The following is a 22,272-nucleotide window of genomic DNA, read 5'->3' on the forward strand; positions in this document are numbered from 1 at the left end:
GGCACTCACTGACCAATGCTTGGCAAAACAGAAACGAGTCACAGAAACACAACAAAGGGTCTTTTCCAATGGCAAAGTAAGCAATAGGTCTGCCAGGGGTGTGGACAGCAGTCAGGTATGCTTAACTTTGTGAACTTTGATTTTTTTGTCGTTGTTGTTCAATTACTTTTGTTTGCACTAGAAACACAAAACAAAATCATATACCTAGGCAGGGTACAGGTAAAAAAAAAACAAAAAAACAAAAATAAAAACAGTAAAACTTTGGTTATAGTTCAGGAAATACAAAAACTGGTAAGTCCCAACCAATAACCATGACCAATCTGTTAACCATCCCATGCATCCCATTGAGTGGTTGGTTAGTAGCCACTGCCAAGCCATTATCCCTGATGGTACACATCAAAAAATTAAAATTTACAGAAGTTAGTTTTAGATAGTTTTAAGTGCTGGTTGTGCACTGGGAGAATGGCAGAGTAACTCCCATTATCTTGATGCACTCAATGCCAGGTTCCATGTGTAGTACCCGATGTCAAGGCTTCTCCCAGATCCCCTCAGATCCCTTTTAACCATTTCTGTGCCTCCACTTCAAAGTTAATGGCCATAACCAATGACCATTGGGTAAGGGAGCATGAAAGCCCGGCTCCCTTGCCAGGGATGGGCTCGGACATCTCTGAGGCACGTTGATCTTTCAAAGTCCCTTGCAGGATCAAGGTAAAGCCACCCTCTTTAGGACTCTGCCTGAGATGGCATCCTTGCTTCACTTCCTCCCCTGATTTGTCCTGATTCCTTTTACTGTTCTCCTAGGAACGCTTACTTAAAAATCTCTTGGATGGGAATCTTCATCTCAGGGTCTGCTTCTGGGAAACCCCACCTAAGAAAACACACTACCTCAGATTGGTTGGTGTGAGGAATCTTATTCTCCCCAGGAGCAGTTCTGGTGTGCAATTAACATGGCATTTGCCGCACCCCTTTCCTCCCACAAATATGTCCATAATCTTTAGCCTAAATTGACTTATTTAATCAAAAAGGTGAGACTATAAACCCAAATAGTATAAAGTCCCAGTTGAAAAGAATGTACAGGGCATGTCATGTATGGGTTGGACAAATTGTCAAGTTAAAATTTAAAAATAAACTTTCTGCAATGTAGTAGTGTGCTTTCCTTACATTACTAAGTTGGACATAAGTAATTTACATAAATCTTTGTGAAGTGGAGTTTAGTCTTGCTTTTTGGTTGTTTGTTTCTTAAAGGTAGCAATCCTGCTGTACTAAGGAGCTATAATTTAAAGCATAAAATTGCACTATAAGTGAAAGGAATTAGGCTAAATCAGCACACATATTAAGACATACTTTGAAAATTGCTCCTCGACCAAACTTTATATGAGCTTGCTTTCTTGTAATTTTCCTAACTCTATGGGTTTGTAGGCAGGAAAAATTTCTGAGTTTTCTTAGGTTGCACTTATTCTGACAACTATGAATCAAGTCCATCCCATGGGACATGAATTTTGGTAAACCTAGTGAGAGCTAACAATCCAGAAGGGGCCAGCCTTATGTCACTGCATGCCTCAGGTTAAACAGACACAATAGCCTGGCTTACCTTTATTCCCAGGGCTTCTCCAGAAATGACAGCAACTGTCACACCATCCTTACTGGGTTTAGGGATTTCTTCACTTTTCAGTTCCTGGTACTGAGGCTCCACCATCTTCTCTGAGCTCCTCAAATTAACCCACAGTTGTAGGCCATGGGCTGGCTCCTCTGAGCAAGGCATCTCAGCGTGCAGAATGCCCCGGCCCGCAGTCATCCACTGCAAACACAAAACCAACAAGAGGGAAATGTAACCAAGCTCCTAATAAGTCTATAGGTGGAACAATTACAACACCATCACTAAGTGAGACATCTTACCAGTGCTGCTATCAGAGCCCCTGGGCATCGAGGGGAATAATAAACATCAGTGACAATTGCTGGGGCCCTTTCCAGTTTTGCAAATGCTTCCTGTGCTTCCTCACTTGAAATCAACACATCGGAACTGGAATTCCCACAAATGGAAGAATGCTCTCTTTGACTTCCCTGAGTCTTAGATTAAGCTCTAAGATGGGGAGTTGCAGGAAGATAGTATACTGGGCTGTGTTCTCAGGAGATACAACTTAAGTAGTGAAAAAAGCAGGATTGGGCAGGGGGAGAAGCTCCCCAGCAATGCAGTTACTACAGAGGCTTTAGCCAATCCAACAGGGAGCTCTGGAGTTGAGATGAACCTTCAGAATTGTCCCGACTTGAGACAATGTGGCCAAGTTTTTATATCCCCACATCAGCAAACCATTGACTGTGGGCCATCCCCAAGTGGAAAGCACAACTTTGGGTGAGGCAATTCCCTGCTGCAGAGGGCAGTTCCTAGGAAGGGAAGCCGTTGTGAGCCATCAGCAGCCAGTGTTCCCAGACATTGGAGGATAAATATGTGGGCCTACAAATACATTTGGAGGTCCCCAGTATCCACTATACTGTGGATGGTTAACTTGTATCTGTACTTGCTCAGTTCCAGTAATGGAACCCTCGCTACTTGGAGAAACAATTATTGCCTCCACTGTTGTGCAGATTCTTCAAGTGTTTGTTCATGTCTGTATTAAAAGCAGATTAAGGACCAGCCCCAAAGACTAAATCTTGGAATCTGGAGATGAAGGTATGAACATCATAGATGCATTTCCTACCTGTCTTAGTTTGAGTTCTCCCACAGAAGTTGTGAGACAAAGACATGTGCAGGTTGTTTATTTGGAAAGTGATGCAGAAAGCACAAGTGAGAGAGTAGGGAAGAGTGAGGCAAGGGAGAAAGCCAAAAAGAGTTGTTAATGAGAAGGTTATATCTGTGGACATCTGGAATTCAATCCCAGATGAATTCCATATATGGTTCCACTGGGAACCATATATGTACTTTGAAATTGTTGCATGGAGAAGAGGGGAAGCTAGGGTATTTAGACTCTAATTCCCACCCTTCACTGACCAAGAGTTCCCATGGGAGTGTTAAATCACTGACACATATGGTCTGCCCACATATGGTCAGTGAGGGCTGGAGAAAGCCCTCAGACAGAGTAACAGCACTTGAGATGGTACTGTACACATATGGGGACCATCACCACCTGAACTCACAGTTGGCCAAGGGGCTATGAGGCAGGCCATCAACAGCATCTTCCACACAGCCCTCATCAGGAGAAAAATCCTTAAACAAACAATGTCATGCATATCATTATTGCCATTATAATTGTGCTTGCGCTTCGAAGAATGACAGGGTTCTGTGAGCACGTGAAGTGCCCTGCTCAGTTCAAGGCAGCTTATCTGAGGGTGCAATCTTCAGGCTGAGATCCAAACAAGGAGTAAGAATTAGCCAGGGGAAGGGGAAGAGGAAGAGGATTCCACAGAGAAACAACAGCATGTGAAAAAGAATCTGAGACAAGAATGAGCATTATTAGTTGAAGGATCTGAAAGGAGGCCAGTGCATACTTTAAAGATTTTTTTCTTCCATGAAGTCTAGATTTCCCTCTACTCCCATTTGAAAAGGCTTGTTAAACCTTCTAATGTAGGAGTTGGCAAACTACAGCCTGGGGGCCCAATCTAACCTGCAACCTGTTTTTGTAAAAGTTTATTGGCACACGGCCATGCCCATTCATTGACATACTGTCTATGTCTGCTTTCATGCTGCAATGACAGAGTCTGGTAGTGGCAACAGAGGCCATATGGTCCCCAAAGCCCATTTGCCCTTTATAGAAAAAATTTGTTGACGCTGCTCTAATGCAGTATAAGGTATACCTAAACACCCTCTTATGCTGCATTTCTTCTGTCTAATGATAGTTTTTGGTGTCCCTCAAAGACATCCTCCCATTTTTAAGCATTTTCCTTTTCCCTTTAAAGTTCATTTCTTCATATTTTCAATACCTTGGTTATCCTTTTTAGATATGAGCTAGTTTGGCAATACTTTACCTAAAATGGCCTATATATTGGATCTGGAAGGGGAGAATGGGGTTCTCTTTCCATCCTCATCATTTACTAGCTCTGAGGCTATGGGCATCTGTTTTTAAAAACATCTTTAAATCCCCATTTCCTCATTTTTAAAAATGAGATGAGAATAATATTATGGTTCTTTTTGCTGGGCACAGTGGCTCATGCTTGTAACCCAAGCACTTTGGGAGGCCAAGGCGGGTGGATCGCTTGAGCCTAGGAGTTTGAGATCAGCCTGGACAACATAACGAGACCCCATCTCTACAAAAAAATAAAATTAGCCAGGTGTGGTGTTGTGCACCTGTGGTCCCACCTACTAGGGAAGCTAAGGTGGAGGATCGCTTGAGCTGGGGAGGTCGAGGCTGCAGTGAATAGTGAATGCACCATTGCACTACAGCCTGAGCAAGAGAGTGAGGCCCTGTCTCAAAAAGATAATAATAATACTACTTATCGCGAAGAGATCATGCATACAAAAACTCTGAATAAACTGAAAGACACTATGCAATCATCATCCTAATCAATGTGAAGTTATAGTGGTAGAAGAAGTGTTGACCACTGTCTCACACGTATGGCTGCTAGGCAGCTCCATGGTGCAGATGGCAGAAGTCACCACTTCCACGATCAGGACATTTCCAGTCATCATATGTATCTTTGCAAGCAGCCTTCATTTCATGTTCTGCTCCAGTGAGAGGTTACTATTGACTTTTCGCCATGACTTTTTTCTTTTGCTTTTTTGTCTTTAAATTTCACTTTCATTGAAATATTATGATTCAAATATGTGAATTTATCATTCCTCAAAACATATACATATAAAATCCCAGACAGTACCTGGTATAGAGTTTTGACTTACAAAACTGGCAAATATGACCCAAGTATTTTGGGGGATTTTAATTGTAACATATCTCAGACAAGACTAGGATGATGGAGGGCTCGAGGTCATTGTCTTAAGTGATAACACCTAACCCTGCAAATGAGTTGGAAGATAAATAATACATTGTCTCAAACGCAGCAGAGAGGTCTAGAAAGATGAGGACTGAAACAATCACTGAATTTGGCAACTGGGACATCACAAGTGACCATTACCTGAATAGCTTCAGTAAAGATTTGGAAGGGGCTACTGAGAGGCCAAATCTGATCTCAGTAAGTACAAAACGAATGAAAGATAAGGAAGTTGGGATATCATTCCTGATTACTCTTTTGAGAAATGTAAGAAAAAGACTAGGTGGGAGCTAAAAAGTGATTGAGGGGTCAAGGAAAGTGTGAAAGAAGAATATAAGAGACCTGTGTGGTTTCCAGGCCGAGTAAAAGAATCTGTAGAAAGGGAAAAGTCAAGAATATAATAGAGAGAGTGTGGAAAGGGTGAATGTACTGGAAGTGGGCAGGATCAAGCATGTGCACCCAAAAACTACTAAACCACCAGCAATTCCTTGTCCTTGGCCATACCTGCAAATCTCCTGGGTTCATTTTACCAGTGTGTCCACAGAAGTCTTCATGGGCCATGCTGCCCCCTTCCAGGAGGTAGGATACCTTTGAAAAACAAACAGGAAAAAAAGTAGATCCTTTGCCTATTTTTAAATTGGGTTATTATTTAATTATCCCTACTGACTTGTATGAGTTCCTTGTATATTTTGGAACTTAATCCCTTATTGGATAATATGGTTTGCAAACATTTTCTCCCATTCCGTGAGTTGCCTTTTCATTAAAAAAAAAAAAAATAGGCAAAGGACTTGAATAGACACTTTCCCAAGGAAGACATACAAATGGCCAACAGGTATATGAAAAGGTAGTCAACATCGTCAGAAAAATGCAAATGAAAGCTACAATGAGATATCATCTCACATCTGTTAGGACAGCTACTAGCAAAAAGTCAAAAGATAACAAGCGTTGGTGAGGGTGTGGAGAAAAGGGAATCCTTATACATTGCTGGTGGAACGGTAAATTAGTATAGGCATTATGGAAAAGAATATGGAGGTTCTTCAAAAGATGAAAAATAGAACTCCTATACAACACAGCAATCTCATCCTGGGTATATATCCAAACAAAATAAAATCACTATCTCAAAGAGTTATTTTACACTCCCATGTTCATTGCAGCATTATTCATAATAGCCAAGATATAGAAATAACTAGAGTATCTGTTGACCAATAAATAGATAATGTGGTATATATACACAATGGAGTACTATTAAGCCTTAAAAAATAAGTAAATCTTGCCATTTTCAGCAACACGGATGAACCTGGAGGATATTATGCTAAGTGAAATAAGCCAGACACAGAGGGACAAATACTGCATGATCTCACATAAACAGAGTAGAAGGGTAGCTACCAGGGGTCAGGAGGTAGGGAACATGGGAAGATGTTGATTAAAGGGTACAAACTTGCAGTGACAAGATGAATATGTTCTGAAGACCTAAAGCACAGCATAGTGACTAGAATTAATAGTAAGTATTGTACACTTAAAATTTCCTAAGAGAGTAATCTTCTGTGCTCTCACCACAAAAATAGGTAACTATGTGAGGTAATGGATACGTTAGCTTGATTGTGGTAATCATTCCACAATGTATACATACATCAAATCATCACGTTGTACACCTTGAATATAAACAATTTTTATTTGTCAACTGTACCTCAATAAAGCTTGAAAAAAATGAAAAAGAAAAAGTGTTATTGGGTAGCTGTGAAGACGTGTTTGCTTTTTCCACAGAAAATTTGTTGAGGAAAGTGTCAGGAGCAACTAAGAGGAGTAAACTGAGATAAAGAATCTCTGTGACTGGGCCACATTAGCCATACAATGTCTTTGACAGAATTTCACCTAGGTGCCCCTTCCTCCTAGCAGATGCATCCCCGAGCCTGCCAGAGCTCACAGCTGAGTGAAAAGAGCCACCACTCACCCCTTCAGCCCAGCAGATGATGGTCCTGGCATGGTGGGCCCTGGAGATTGGGGTGAAAGAGAGACAGCTCCTGTTGAACCAGCAGGGTCCCTGTTACCAAGGCTTGTTCACACAGGTGTGTGGGATGGCATATGTGAGGTCTCCACACCACCAAAAAGCTGCCTCAGGAAATCCAAAGGAAACATATTTCTGACACCAAGCACACAAACTCACTAGGTGCTCAATAAATGTTTATAAAATATGTTAAATGAATTCATAGAAAATAAGTCAACTTTTCCAGGGACATGTCCATACTAAATCTAAAAATGGAAAGAAATTCTATGCTGCCCAATAGAGTAGCCACTAGCGACATGCAGCTATTTAAGTTTAAATTAATTAAAATTAAATAAAATTGGCTGAGTGCGGTGGCTCACACCTGTAATCCCAGCACTTTGGGAGGCCAAGGTGGGCAGATCGCCTGAGGTCAGGAGTTCAAGACCAGCCTGGCCAACATGGTGAAACCCTGTCTCTACTAAAACTACAAAAAAATTAGCCGGGCGTGGTGGCAGGCGCCTGTAATCCCAGCTACTGGGGAGGCTGAAGTAGGAGAATCACTTCAACTTGGGAGGCAGAGGTTGCAGTGAGCCGAGATCGCACTATTGCACTCCAGCCTGGGCAACAAGAGTGAGACTTCATCTCAAAAAAATAAATAAATAAATAAAACAAAAACAAAAAAATTAAATAAAATTTAAAATTCAGCACCTCAGGTGCACCTGCCACATTTTGGGTGCTCAAAAGCCCCATCCGGCTAATGGCTATCATATTGGGTAGTGCAGATTATAGAACATTTCCATCTTTACAGAAAATTCCCTTTGATAGCACAGGTTTAGATAGAATGAATTTGAAAATCAGTAGTCAACTATGGTAGGCATTTTGTGTAGATAGAAAAACCTTCCCAGGACTTTCTGCAATCACAGTACCTTTTGGTAGAACAAGACTTGCATCAACTCTAAAAAGCAGAAGAAAAGTAAACCCTTCTTATTTCATTATTCTACTAAAGGGAAAAATCAAGCAACTCTAAACTTCTCATTTTAAGGCTATAGTGATTAGCAAATAAAGATTAAAAGATACCAAATAATTAGTAAGAATTTAAAATTACCTCAGGAACATGGCAACATTGTTATTTGAAATATATAATTTAGCACTTAAAGCGTAAAATGTTGTGTGTCAGGACATGGGCTCTTTTTGTGTAATCTATTTGGATTCGACATCCATTTTGTATGCATTTGGGAAATTTATCTGTTAACTCCTTCAAGAAATACCTAAATCCACAATAAAAAACAGAGTGGAAATATTGTAAGATATAAAGAAGAAAGAAAAACAAAAAATGCCCAGGAGGCAAGAGAAGAGAAAATATTTATGAAGTTCTCAGCATATACATCAGATATTGCTGTTTTACACAAACAAAATTGTTCTTTCCTCCTCTATACAAGCACTCATCGAATATGTCAAAGCCAGATTGTTTTTGTCGTCTATGTTTTTGCTTTATCCTAAGGCATAAAAAGTAGACCTAAATAGTCTTTTTTCACATGAAAATTCAAAAATTTGTTTTAAAAATCATAAACAGCAATGGTTATTATTTTGCCCTACATATTTGTATATTTAGGACATAATCATAAGATATCAATTCAAATATATAAAACCTATGATACAATAATTTTAAAATAATATATTGAGAAGGTAAGTGCACCAACAACATTCATTGAACAAATACTCACTGAAGTCCTATAATGTCCTAGGTACTGTGTTGGGAGATAAAAAATTGGAGAAGACAGATACAGTAATTGTCTTCATTAAGCTTATATTCTCATGAGGAAGACATATAGTAAGTAGGACTGGTAGAGTTGAAAGTAGAAATTGAGTTTGCAGAGCCAAGCCCCCTCCTCTCTCCCTCCTCTTGAGAGTCAGCCTATCCACAGAAAGCAAGTGTCCTCTTTCTCTTTGTCTCCGTGAGAGGGACTAGCACCCGTGGTGGTAGCCTACAGGGGTCTAGCACAGCTGGTGAGATCTGAGTAAGTCTGCCTTATTTTCAGGTGCAGTATTCAGAAGCCCACCTGCCCGCAGATATAAGCCACCTTCTCCAGTATCAGCTTTATCAGAAATAAAGGTATTTTTGTCTGCCATCTTTCTTACTCCTTTATCTTCTCAATTGGTTGAGAATTCAGGCTGGGAGAACAAGTTATTATTTATTATGCCTCCTAATACCTAAACTAAAAGCAATAAAAGCCTTGCTACTGTCATGTTGTTGACGTTTTTATATTGCAGATTTATAATAAACTCTCCTCTTCCTGAGCTAACTTTATTGGATGCCAGTTCTTGAATCAAAATATTTATAGAGCACATAATACAGTGCAAATCAGGGCTGGCTGACACAAGGACTCTCCACGTTTCATCCTGCAGAATAATATCATTGAGGTATACTGTGAACAGAATAGCCTAGGCAGGGCCTTTACCCCAGCAGGTCACAGGTAGATGGCTACAAAAATTAGAGGTTCTAGGTTTGAAGTCTAAAACCCCCATCTGGGAACTCGCTATGGTAATGGCAACAATGCAACACTGGCACAGGGATAGAAGAGACCCATTTGTATGGGAAATTAATATATGAAAGTAGCAATTTCAAATCAGTGGGGCAAGGATGTATTTCCCAGTGAATGATGTTGGAACAAATGACCATATGAGAAAAGACAGTAATCCCCCACTACATACAAAAACATGTTCCAAATGGATGAAGGATTTAAATGCAAATAGTATACTTCTGAGATTTAAATCTAAGGAAACAAAAAAAATACAAGATTTTCTGCACAATTCCATTCTCTGCAATATTTACTGCAATAGCAAAAGACAGGGACATTCTGGATGATAGGTTAATAAGTAACGCAACTAAATTACAGTGTAGCCATATAAGAGAATACTGTGCAACCGTTAAAAAGTGATATAGATCTTTATTTATTGACACAGAAAAAAATGAAATATTATTTAATTGGAAAAGCAGGTTACAGAACAGCAATTCTATTTAAAGGGGACAAATAAAACAATGTATTTAAATGGACTCATTTAAATAAAATTATCAAGTTGTGTTAGTATGCATGGAGGTGCCCGGATGAACATACATCACAATGTGAACAGTGGTCACCTCCAGATAGTAGAATTTCAGATATGTTTCTTTCCATTTTTCTGACAGTTTGAATTTTCTGTAATAATTAATTGACTTTTATACAATGGAAACAACTTTTTTGTTTTGGAAAAAAGAAAGATGCTGCCGCTAATCAGTGGATGAAAGTAAGTGATATAGTTTATTTTACATAGACGCTGATGAATATCTTGTTCCCTGCTTAGGTGAACTGGGGCTGGATAGAAAGGCAGTGAGACACAAGGAGAAACACTAAGAATCAGAAGAGTAGCTCCATATTACATGTAGGACAATGCAGCTCCGACTTTAACATGTGTTACTGTGTGGAAAAGACCTGCATTTTTTATAGAGAGCGCTTATGTCAGAATAGGAACAAAGCATTTAGGATCTAATACAAAGCTTAAAAATTTAAGAGGACAAACAAAAGTTTCCAGATTTCAAACAATCAGCCAAACTATAAGGAGTGGTGTCTAGAATTGCTTTTCTTTTCCTGCTGCACATGCATTTTTAATTAAAATAATTGCATGAGAAAGGCAATCTCCATTCTGTTTGGGCTGAAGCTCCCTTTTGGGCTCTCAAAGGAGTCCCTTTCAAATCATATTCTTTTCCATCCCCAAATATTTTTCAATTATCCAAGCCTAAGGGCTTTCAGGTTGCTAACCATCTAAAAATATGTCAAGCAACTTTAAAAAGTAAATTGTGGTGAGTATGACTCATTTAAGGATGAAAAATCTAAGTGGACATCAAGATTTTTTTTTCCAAATTTGATTTTAGGAAGCAATTTCAACACTTTTTTTAAAAGATTCAGGAAACAGTTATCCCCCCTTTCCTCTACTTTTGCAGTGTGGATGCTCCTTTCCCTGGTTATACAATTAAACCTCGTTGCTCCTATCCTAAATATCATAAAATCGGAATTAGAGAAGTCTGGTCAATGAAGTTTTATTGAATTCAAAATGCCTATCTTTTACTACTTAAAGCAAAAAACATACTTTCAGCCTTTGGGGAAAAAAAAATCAGAAACCAAGGAAACCACTGACCTTTTACTTATTATAACCTTTTATTTGTTTTTTTGCTAAGTAGTGTAAATGCTAGACTGAGACTTTACATATAAATTAATGTCTGTAGAGGATTTTTTAAAAAACTGAAGCAGTACTTCTGAGAGTTGACACAATCCAGATGATTTTTTAGGGCATTACATAATCACAAACACCTGGAGAATTGCCGTGGGTGGCTGACGAATTGTGAGTGTTATGTTTAAACTCAAGAGTTGCATGTGTCTAATTAAGTAAGAAATTTGTAATCTGAAACAGGTGTTTTCTTAAAGCACTTGACGTGCTTCTTGGTCCTGCTTCCTCTTTTCCTCCTTCTAATTCTTTCCGTGGGTCTTTACTAAATATTTTTGCTTCCTTGTCAGTTCTTATTTCCTTGTGTGTTTGTGTTTGGGGGCAGAAAGACAAAACACCCAATAGTGATGAAAGAAAAGTGTCACTTGCCATGTGAAGTTTAGGAAAGGTGTACCTCAAGGAGCTATAAATTAATTCTGAAGAATTACAACGCAAGAGATAATATAGTTTGTTGTTTCTTTCTGGCTGGTATTTAGAAGGCAGAGTCTGAGTACCTCATTCACTGTTTGGGAATAAGATGCAAGACCTGTTCTTTAAAGCAAAATGTTTATATTACAGGGAAAACTATGTTTTCCTTTAATTTCCATTTGCTTTAAAATGGTGGCTGTTTTTTTTGTTTTGTTTTGTTTTGTTTTGTTTTTGTTTTTGTTTTTGTTTTTTGTCTACTAGTGGCTTGGTAGGAAAAAGAGAAAAACAAAACAAAACACGAGTTGAGGTCATGGCTGATGAGAGATGCCAGCAAGGAACATATTGCATAATAGAAGCTGCTAACTGGTCTTCAAGGATGTCTGAATCCATACAATTAAGGACTCAAGTTATTTTACAAAAATGTTTTCATGACTTGAGTAGAAACCGGGAAAATCACCCAATTGACTAAATTGACTCACCCAATCCCAACCCCACATACGCACCTTCACAAGTTCCAAAAGGTGGTTTTAACAAAAAGGAAAAGATAACCAACACGGTTCAGGTATTCGGCCAATGGATAAATCCGAGTATTTTAAAGCTCTACCAGGTCCTGCCTTACATTTCCCTGCCACCACCCTGCAGAAGCACCAGTGCTTCAGAGACTCCCGCCACTCTGCCCCCTGCAGGTGTGGCCCTGTCTCCAAAAACTACTCCGGCTTTGGGGCTCTGGTGCAAACCTCGGGTTTGCCATTTACCAGGTTTGGTATGCAGGGTGAAGTCCCTTCACTTCTTGGAGGCTCAGTCTCCTCATGTACAGCATAGACCTGGGAGGTGAGCTCTCCGAGAGTGGTAAGGACTAAGTGAGTAATGTGTGCAAAGCACCTGGCCCATAACAGGTGATGGGTAAGTCCTAGAGTTGGCACAGCCACCACAGCTCCGTGGGCAGAGATCCCATTCGTGGATCTTCATTCACGCTTCCTGGAATAGTTCCCCCTACCCCCTCCAACAGTCTCATAGTTCACCTCCTCGCTTCACTCTGGCCTCTGTTCAAATGTTACTGCCTAAGAAAGGCCACCTCCAACCAGCCCATCTGGTCTAATTTATCAATCAATTATGTATCCTCCAACCATGGTTTGTTTCTTCTTCCTAGCTTTTTCACCATGGGACACTATATTATGTAATTATTTGTTATTCATTTATTGTCTGTCTTCATTAAGAGAATGTAAGCCCCATGAAGGCAGGGACTTTTTTAACTTCCTTTTTTAACTTAGCTACTATGGTGCCTAGCATACAGCTGGCACTGAAGATTTGTTCAATGAATGAATGAATTGATCAATCAATCAATGGATGGATGGATGAATAGCATCTTATATTTGCATAGCATTTCAGCATTTACAAAGCATCTGATCCTGGAAATATGTGATCACCTATATATTACTGATGAAAACATCGTGGCTTAGTGAGATTAAGGTTACAGTTAACAATAGCAGAACAAAGATCTAAAACAACATTATCTGTCCCTGAGAATAAAACTACTTTCACTCCCCCACCCCCATGCTGCCTCACAAATGCTGACAGCATATTGCCAGTAACGTATGTGCTGGGAGCACAGGGCTTGTCTCAGAGGAGAAATCCCATGACAATTGCAATAGGAGCCAGAACTGCAGGGATTTCACACAGGTAACAAGGGGACTTTGCCAACTTCAATGGCTTCAGGCAAACTGGCTATTTCAGGCAAAGAAAGGGTCCTACTGCTAATATACACAAAGCTGAAAATAGGCCTCATGATTTCTGAGTGAAGGGAGTAGGTTTATGGAAGATCCCAAAGCTACAGGATCCTGAGATGAGGTGATCATGAAATCCTTCTTTGATGTGGGTATCAAAGAGTTCTACCTACCATCTAACTACAAAGAAAAGAACAACTGACTTATTTGTCTCTTATTTTTTTACGTTGTTCCCATTCTCAAGTCTCCCAAACCTATTTTTTTCTTTCACTCTGATTAAAATTTCTGACATGGACATCAAGGTTCTATGATAATCATATTCCCAAACCTAACTACTCAAAAGAGCTGAATTACAAACTCCCTCAGAAACTTCCAGCTGCTTCTAGAACCCCAGGACCAGGCATGCCCCTTCTCCTTCAAACCCAGATCAGGAATAAATGTTTTGGGGAATCTCTTCAGACAAGCTACGCCTGGGTCGCCATGTAATCAGCAGCCCAACTTCTTAACTGGCACCACCTACATCTGGCAAAACTGTGCTCAAGATGTTCATTTCCATTGTTTTAATTTCCATGTTATACTGAAGGGGCCTGAAGGGAATGGTTTGCTAACTTCTATGACTACCCAAATTTCCACATAAACGGGTAGTCGGAACTATTGTTGCTTAAGAGAGCCCTCTGCTGACACAAATTATGTGTGCTCATTCTTTTCCTAAAATCAAACCTCACCAAACCAGACCTATGTCTTGCCAACAGATCCACTGATTACTAAATATGTCTTGTAGCACATGCATGGCGTCTCTGCTTAAAGACTGTGTGTCACTGTGGCAGGCTGCCATCTAGTCATTAAGGGATCAGCTATGTTGTGGCATAGAGGGAAGTTCTTCTGCTTAGTACAGTCTCCAGTTAAAAGTTGTTAAGGCAGACGCCTAAGAATGAAGTGCCTGAAAACACTTGTTTGCACATATGGTCTTGGGCAGGTTTGGGACTCACAGGGGTCTTACAGAGGAAGAGGTTTCAGAGACTCATGTCGATTTTCCTTTTAATATTTTGTTAAAATTTCATTATAACAATATTTAATTAAGCAGCTGACACCTTTTTATGGGTACATTATTATTATGATTCCCTGATTCAATTCACTGTAGATTTAATTTCTCAAACTTTGAGTGAGTGTGATCATTGAACTTGATGTTATTGGGCCCCAGGCCCCAGGATTTTGGACATCAAGAAGCAATAAAACATTTTAAAATAAAGGGGTCTGAGAGAGGGATGCCAATTTTTTGCCTTCCTTAGTCTTTTAAAAATAAAAGTTAAATTTTGGAATAATTTTTAAGTTTACATAACAATTGTAAAGATAGTATGGAGAGTCCACCCAGCTTCTTCTGCCATTAACATATTATATAACCTCAGAACATTTGCCAAGACTAAGAAACCAATGTTGATACACTGCCATTAACTAAAGTATATCACTTATGTGGCTTTCACAAGTTTTTCTATGAATATCCATTTTTGGTTCAGGATCCATGTCATCATGTCCCCTTGGTTTCTTCCATCTGTGACAGTTTCTCACTCTTTCCTTGTTTTTCATGAGCTTGATAATTTTGAAGAGTACTGGTGAAGTATTTTATAGAATACTCCTCAATGGTGGGTGGTGGTGCCAACTTTTAAATTCAGATTGTGAAAGGTAAAAATTATCTACTATGGTCATCATTTCATAAAAGAAAGGCCATTCTAACAACCAAAAAAAGGAAGAATAGCAATATCTGAATAAAGAACAGTCTTTTAAATAAAATAAATTTATCTCTAGGAAAAGGCCCACTACTTTGCTAATCATTCCTCCCTCCCCTTTCTTTTTCTTTCTTTTGTTCTGGCCCACCCAAGATAAAATGTCATTACAAACTCACAAACAGGAAGTCAGGAATCACCTAGAAGGAACACAGTGGTCATTGCTTCCATACCTTCAGGGAGCTACCACTCTAGCAGAAGATAAACCACTAAAATATGCAGACAAGAGAAATGAAAGCTAAAGAGAAGTACAAGCAAATCTAGAAGAAAGATTGATTGTGACAAAGATTCCAGAGGAATGAGGGAGTAATTCGTGGAGGTGGAATCCTCCCAGGTGGGTCTTAAAAAGAAGAAATTTGGGGGAAAAAATTAAGGTAGGGTGGGGAGAAAAGGTATACAGAAAGAGGGAAAAATTAGGTTGTAGTAAGTTATAAGCAACTGAAACATGAATTTATTATCATGTTACTACTAGATCATGAACAGTGTTGCAGCTATAAGAAGTAAGGTAAATGATTGTCCTTAAATAGCCAGGTACAATCAACCTAACCCATTTCCTCATTATACTGGAAGTTCAGAGGACAAGTGAGAGCACTATTTTGGACTTACAGATAGGAAAATTCAGATCCCTGGACCATGAAAGCATAGGTCCCACAGTAAGTGAGTGGCAGAAGGAGTATGGGGTGTTTATTCATAGTTTTATGGTCTATGTCACCTGAACAATCTCATTTCTAATGGTATTAAAAATCTTTTAATCATCTGAATGTGTCAAAGTATTGAGAAAATATCAGATATATAGAAAGGGAACTTTGTTCCAGAAGGAGTGGTAGCAAAAAAGAGTCGACAAATGTGGGCCTGGGATCATATGGGCCCACCAAATCTTGCTCTGTATGGCCTGTGTGAACTTCGCAAGTCACCGCCTCCCTGAACCTTAGTTTCCTCATGTGTAAAATGGGGGAGATAACAATTTTTACTTTTCAAGATTGTTTTGAGGCTTACAGGTAATGTATCAACATATGAAGCTTCTCATATATCAGTAGTTAATACTGTTGCATGGCAAATTTCCTTCAAGTTTAATCCCGTGTAGTCAGGCCTGTGATTCTAAGAGTCTGTTGATTGGATGACTCTGAAGCAGCTTTGTTAATAGTGTGGACAATTTGCATGAAGCTTTTTATCATATAATGATCTATGTTAATTTACTTTGGACTTATTTCTCGTTTCACTTGAAAAGCTTTATTTTATATTTGGTGATATAAAATAATGTTTTAATGATTGGCTTATAGTCTTTATTACATTTCCCCCCACTCAATTTTTCTTTCTTTCTTTCTTTCTTTTTTTTTTTTTTTTTTTTTTTTGAGACAGAGTTTCACTCTTGTTGCCCAGGCTGGAGTGCAATGGTGTGATCTCAGCTCACTGCAACCTCCACCTCCTGAGTTCAAGCGAATCTCCTGCCTCAGCCTCCCGAGTAGCTGGGATTACAGGTGCCCACCACCACGCCCAGCTAATTTTTTGTATTTTTAGTAGAGACGGGGTTTCACCATGTTGTCCAGGCTGGTCTTGAACTCCTGACCTCAAGTGATCCACCTGCCTTAGCCTCCAAAAGTGCTGGGATTACAGGCGTGAGCCACCGCGCCCAGCGCACCCCGGCCCCCCACCCCCCCAACACTCAATTTTTCTACTTAAAAACTCTTGGAATGTAGCCTTTAAGACATGAATGGTTTTTGTTTGTAATTGCAATGTGGTGTGGGTAGGATGTATAGGGAAATTTGTTGGGAATTTATTTGGACTACTTTCAAAGAATATTTCAGTTAAATTTCTACTCTCCCTCATGTGACCTACGCTTGTTAACACAGACGAGGCTTTAATTCTTTGCTGTGGGAAGTGGCCTGTGCACTGTAGGAGGTTTGGCAGCATCCCTGGCCTCTACCCACTAGATGGCAGTAGCACTCCCCAGTTGTGACACTCAGAAATGACTACAGAAATTGCAAATGAGTCGCTTCTCGGGCTTTTGGCTAAGATCAAATGTAGAAATTGCCATATGACCCAGATGGACAAATCACCTCCAGTTGAGAACCACTGACATAGACAGCACTCCACAAAAAGCAGAACTTTTAGGCTAAAGATGGTTTTATTTTAACGTGATTGTGTTAAGTTGACAGTTTCAGGATGTGAAATATTGTTCATTCATCTATAGCTAGAGATCAAGCTTGGGCTTCGAAGCTTGGGCCTTCCCCAATAATGGCCCAACCTAAAATTTTAGACCCTATAATACTCCTCCACCTCCCATCCTTCCACATCCCATTTGTAAGCCCGATTAGACGACTCACTGTTTCTACTATATCCCCATACCGCGACTTTCACCTTTACCTCCACTATCCAGAGAGTCAAATCTTACTTATTGGTTAAGGCCTTACTAAATGGGCAAATTTTCCCTGAAGCCCTCCCAGATCCTTCTGTTAGAAGGGATAGCTTCTGCCTCAAAACATGAAACTTCTTCAACTATACCCATCTTGTTCCTCCTTAATTATTTTCTAACTTTCATGCAATTTGAAAGTCCTCTGCCTCCACTTCTAAACTCATGAGTGCACTCACTATTTTAATATCCTTTCAGCTAGGCAACGTGTTGTGGAGGAGAAAGTTATCCTTTTGATTTAAGGCACTCCTAAATCTCAGGCGCCCCTCTAATGGTGCACAGATGTTTTCTAGAGAAAGTCCTCATCCCCATTACACAATGGCATATATTATTAGCTTATCTGGTTGACAGGAATAGAACACAGGTAAGGTTCACTTTATCTGGAGAGGGCAAACCCAAGTAGGAGGCCTCAGCAAGAGTTCCTGGAGAACAAGTGATCATCAGGACCTTCACTAACCATGAGGGCACAGTTCATCTTTAAATATCTGAATGGCTGGTATGCGAAGAAGGAATTTTGAAAACATGAATTTCTTAAATAATTAACAAATACAACTAAACATTCTAAAGGTACAAAGAGAAAAAAAGGGTTCAGCGAAAACCAATAATCTTGTCCACAACTTTCCCTTGTCACCCACTAACCTTCCCTAGAGGTCACATTACGAGTTTCTTGGGGGTCCTTTCAGAGATAATCCAGGCAAGTCTATGAATAAAGGTGTAAATGGAAACAACCCAAGTGTCCACCAATGGATGACCGGATAACAAAATGTGGTCTATCCATACAATAGAATATCCATACAATACAATAGAATGTTAGTCAGGCATATAAAGAAATATACATGCTACAAACTGAATGAACCTTGAAAACATTATGCTAATGTTGAAAGAGACCAACCACAAAAGGCCACATACCATATGATTCCTTTTATATAAAATAGTCAGAATAGACAAATAAATAGAGACAGAAAGTGTGGTTCCTAGAAGCTGGAGGAAGGAAGAATGAGAAAAGACTGATAATGAGTTCAGGTTTACTTTCTGGGCTGATGAAAGTGTTCTGGAATCAGCAGTGATGGTTGTGCAATCCTATAAATATATAAACCACTACTTTTTAAAAAGCTTTGTAAATACATATTTGTACCTGTTATGATGTGTTCATTTTCTCTTTAAACACCATCTTCTTTGGATACTATAACATGTATTTTGTAATTTTATTTTATTTGCATCAGGATAGTCTGTAGAAATAATCATTCATTATAATAATCCATCTTCCCCACAATAAACTTGGCAATAAGCCATTTAAAAAAGAAAAAAGGCATAGTTTTTGCTTTTTATATAAATGCTACACTATGCCACAAGAATTGTGCACCTTGCCTCTGTCACTTTCCAAATATCATCAAGATTGTTCTATATTAGGACCTATCAAGCCATGTCATTCTCCTTAATGACTGCATGGTAAGCCATGCTATTGGGCACATATATTTAAAGTACTGGTTCTCAGCCAGGGGTGATTTTGCCCTCTCTCACACCCCCAGAGGACAGTTGACAATGTCTGGAGACTTTTTTTTATTGTCACAACTGGGTGTAGGCAGATGCAATTGGCACCGAGTGGGTAGAGGCCAAGGACGTTGCTAAACATCCTGCAATGCGTGGAACAGCCCCCCCATAGCAAAGAATTATGCATCCAAAAAGTCACTACTTGTGGAGGTTAAAAAAAACAATCTAAACAGTTTATGATTGACGAATATTTAAATTGGCTACAATATTTGTCTTTATAGATAATGCTGCATAACATTCCATCTTTCAAATATATAATAATTTTCTTATAGATAATTTCTAGATATATAATTATTCCTCTACTATTTTGAATACTTTTTTATTTTTATTTATTTATTTATTTATCTATTTTTGAGACAGAGTCTTGCTCGTTGCCCAGGGTGGAGTGCAATGGCGCAACCTTGGCTCACTGCAACCTCCGCCTCCCAGGTTCAAACGATTCTCCTGCCTCAGCTTCCCAAGTAACTGGGATTACAGGCGCCTGCCATCACACCCAGCTAATTTTTGTATTTTTAGTGGAGACAAGGTTTCACCATGTTGGCCAGGCTGGTCTCGAACTCCTGACCTCATGATCCGCCCACCTCGGCCTCCCAGAGTGCTGGGATTACAGGCGTGAGCCACCGCGCCCAGCCTCTGTTTTTTATTTTTTAAAAACTGTACCAGAATAAACATTTGTTAATAAGCCTTTCTTCTTTGGATTTTTCCCAGAAATACAGTCATAGAAGTAGGGTTACTGGGTTAAAGGAGAATAACTTTTTTCTAGGGAATTATATCGGGTTCTTACTGCCATTATGAGTACGATGCTTTCCCCTGTTAAAAGAAAACTTCGGACAAATTAAATTTAACAGAGTTTAACGGACCAAGAAAAAAAAATGATTAGCAGATCTGGCAGTCTCCAGAATCACAGCAGATTCAGAGAGACTCCAGGGATGCCACGTGGTCAGAACAAATTTATAGACAACAAAAGGAAAGTGACGTACAGAAATCAGAAGTGAGGTACAGAAACAGCTGGATTGGTTCAAACAAGTGTTTGCCTTGTTTGAACACTCAGCAGTGTATGAGTGGTTGAAGTATGGCTGCTGGGATTAGCCAAGACCCAGCTATTGTTACTGGCACATACTTCTAAGTTAGGTTTTCAATATTGTCTATCTATTAATTTAGGTTATGGTGCGTCCACAAGGACTCAAATATAGAAATACAGAGTCCTTCTCAAGCCATATTTAGTTTGCTTTAACACCACCATTACATCTGATTATTGCTTTTAAGCAGGAGAATTATTGATTTTTCATAGTTATTTTATATCCAGCCATTTACTAATAGGTTTTGGTTGACATTCTTAGTACAGTGGTGCCAAGGGGTGTCTTGAGAGTAGAGGTGGCTTTAGCTTCCTTCTTATATCTGTTACCTTCACTCTCAAATCATGCCAAATGAATATATATGCTAAGATTTGTGTGCTTCACTGTAATCACAACTTCAGGACAAATCCTGAGCCTTCCTCCCTCCTCCAGTCATATCACCAACCAAAGCCACATTAAGCCACTGTGAGTTTCATTCTTATTTTATTACCTACAAATAATTTTTCTCCTCCTTTCCAACACTGTAACTCTTACTTATTAATAGCTTCAAAGTTTCCAGAACCATATTAAACTGTGATGGTACTGGTAGACAGTCTTGTCTTCTTTCTCATATTAATAGGGAATATAGCTAATATCTCAGTGTTAAATATAACAAAAGATGCTCCCTGAACAATAGAGAGTCTTTATGATATTGAAAAAGTATCCTTTCCCGGTTTTCCAAAATGGATGTTGAATTTAATCAAGTCTTTTTTTTTTCAGCCTTGATGGTACGGTTTGCTTTTGAAAGTGGTGCACAGCAAGCTAGAAAAAAAAAAAAACAGGCTATGTGGGAGGTGGGAGGTTTGAATCAGGTCATAAGTTTTAGGTGTGAATCACCAGGACCTTTCCCTTCCTCTCCTGGGTATTGTTCAGGCATTGCATGCAAACACTGTCAGCTACCAACAAGTAATTATGAGCGTGGCTTTTCTGATGGGCACACCCTTGGAAACAGGGTGGTTTTGTTCTCGTGAACAAAATCAAAGAACTTGCTGAGGCTTGTAGTGAAAAAATTTTAAAAACAGTTCTCAGCCTAACTGAGAACACAGTAGACAAGGCCATCCTAAAATGTCCCTGAAAAGCAGGCAGGATGGTTTTCTCCTAATAGTTCCTAAGTTTAATTAAACAGGAGTGACCAATCATCTCAGTTTGCTAAGGACTGAGAGGTTCCTGGGGACAGGAGCCTTTCAGTGCTAAAACCTGAAAAGTCCAGAGGCTATCATTTAAGGATGATTTCAAAAGGCACAACACATGTTTCTTCCTAAGCTAGGTGAGAGGTTCATCAACGGAGTCTGATCTATAAGTACCTCCTTTTTCGAGCTAAACTTTAGCAGGACTTTCCCATGTCTCTGATTGTTCTTTGTTTCTGATAACTGAAGTTGCCCTAAACAAATCACAATATCAGGCCTGACCAGAAACAGGGTAAATGCAAAAGTATTTCACCTTTTACCACTCAGGCCTTTTGAAAAACAATCCTCCCCAGAAAACAAACTCCTGGTAGGAAAAACTGAATGCATTTCTCCTTTTGTGTTGTGACAACCAGCTGTGCCTGTTCCCTAGAGTACGCCTTCTCAATTTTCAGGCAAATTTTTAATAGAAAATATATAGCTATTCAAACCTAAGAGTTAAGTTTAAAAATGGCTTAGCCATTAACCCAGTAAAATTGGGTTTTCTCTCTTACTTATCTCATAGAATCGTATTTCTGATTTGGAAGATCTAGACCAGCATTTCTCAAATTTTAATGTGTATATCAATCATTTGATGATGTAGAAATGTAGATTCTGATCCAGAGCTCTGAAGTGGAGACTGAGGCTACAAATGATAACACTGCTGGTTCATGGGTCACATCTGAGATAATGAGAATTTTATAGAATAATATTTTCCACATTTCTTTGATCATGTATCACTACCAGTTAAAATAAATGTGAGTGTGCACTCAAAATATGTATATTAGTTACATTTTATACTTATGTGTTAGTAAAATTTCATTTTTATTAAAAAATAAATAAATGGGAGCTCCAGCACATCACTATTTTGAGGACCTTGATCCTGATAACACATCAAGTATGTGACCATTCAGTACATGCTTATGTTGTTCCAGTGCATGCTTATATTAGTTATTCTA

At 39.2% G+C, this 22,272-nt stretch overlaps 1 protein-coding gene across 5 annotated transcripts in view; it reads right to left on the reverse strand.

Moving 5' to 3' along the window:
- Positions 1–22,272, reverse strand: part of PIR (pirin) — a 109,293-nt gene that overhangs the window by 69,863 nt on the left and 17,158 nt on the right. For 3 of the 5 annotated variants that reach the window (XM_016943450.3, XM_063804490.1, XM_016943451.3), the window contains exons 4-5: positions 5,422–5,505; positions 1,592–1,798 (exon numbers count right to left, since the gene is read on the reverse strand). In XM_016943450.3, coding sequence (XP_016798939.2) covers positions 1,592–1,798; positions 5,422–5,505 — 291 coding nt within the window. The remainder of the gene's footprint in view (positions 1–1,591; positions 1,799–5,421; positions 5,506–22,272) is intronic. The other 2 variants (XM_016943453.3, XM_063804491.1) reach the window with 1 other exon arrangement.

This window comes from Pan troglodytes, chromosome X (assembly GCF_028858775.2).
Source record: "Pan troglodytes isolate AG18354 chromosome X, NHGRI_mPanTro3-v2.0_pri, whole genome shotgun sequence".
Taxonomy (NCBI): Eukaryota; Metazoa; Chordata; class Mammalia; order Primates; family Hominidae; genus Pan; species Pan troglodytes.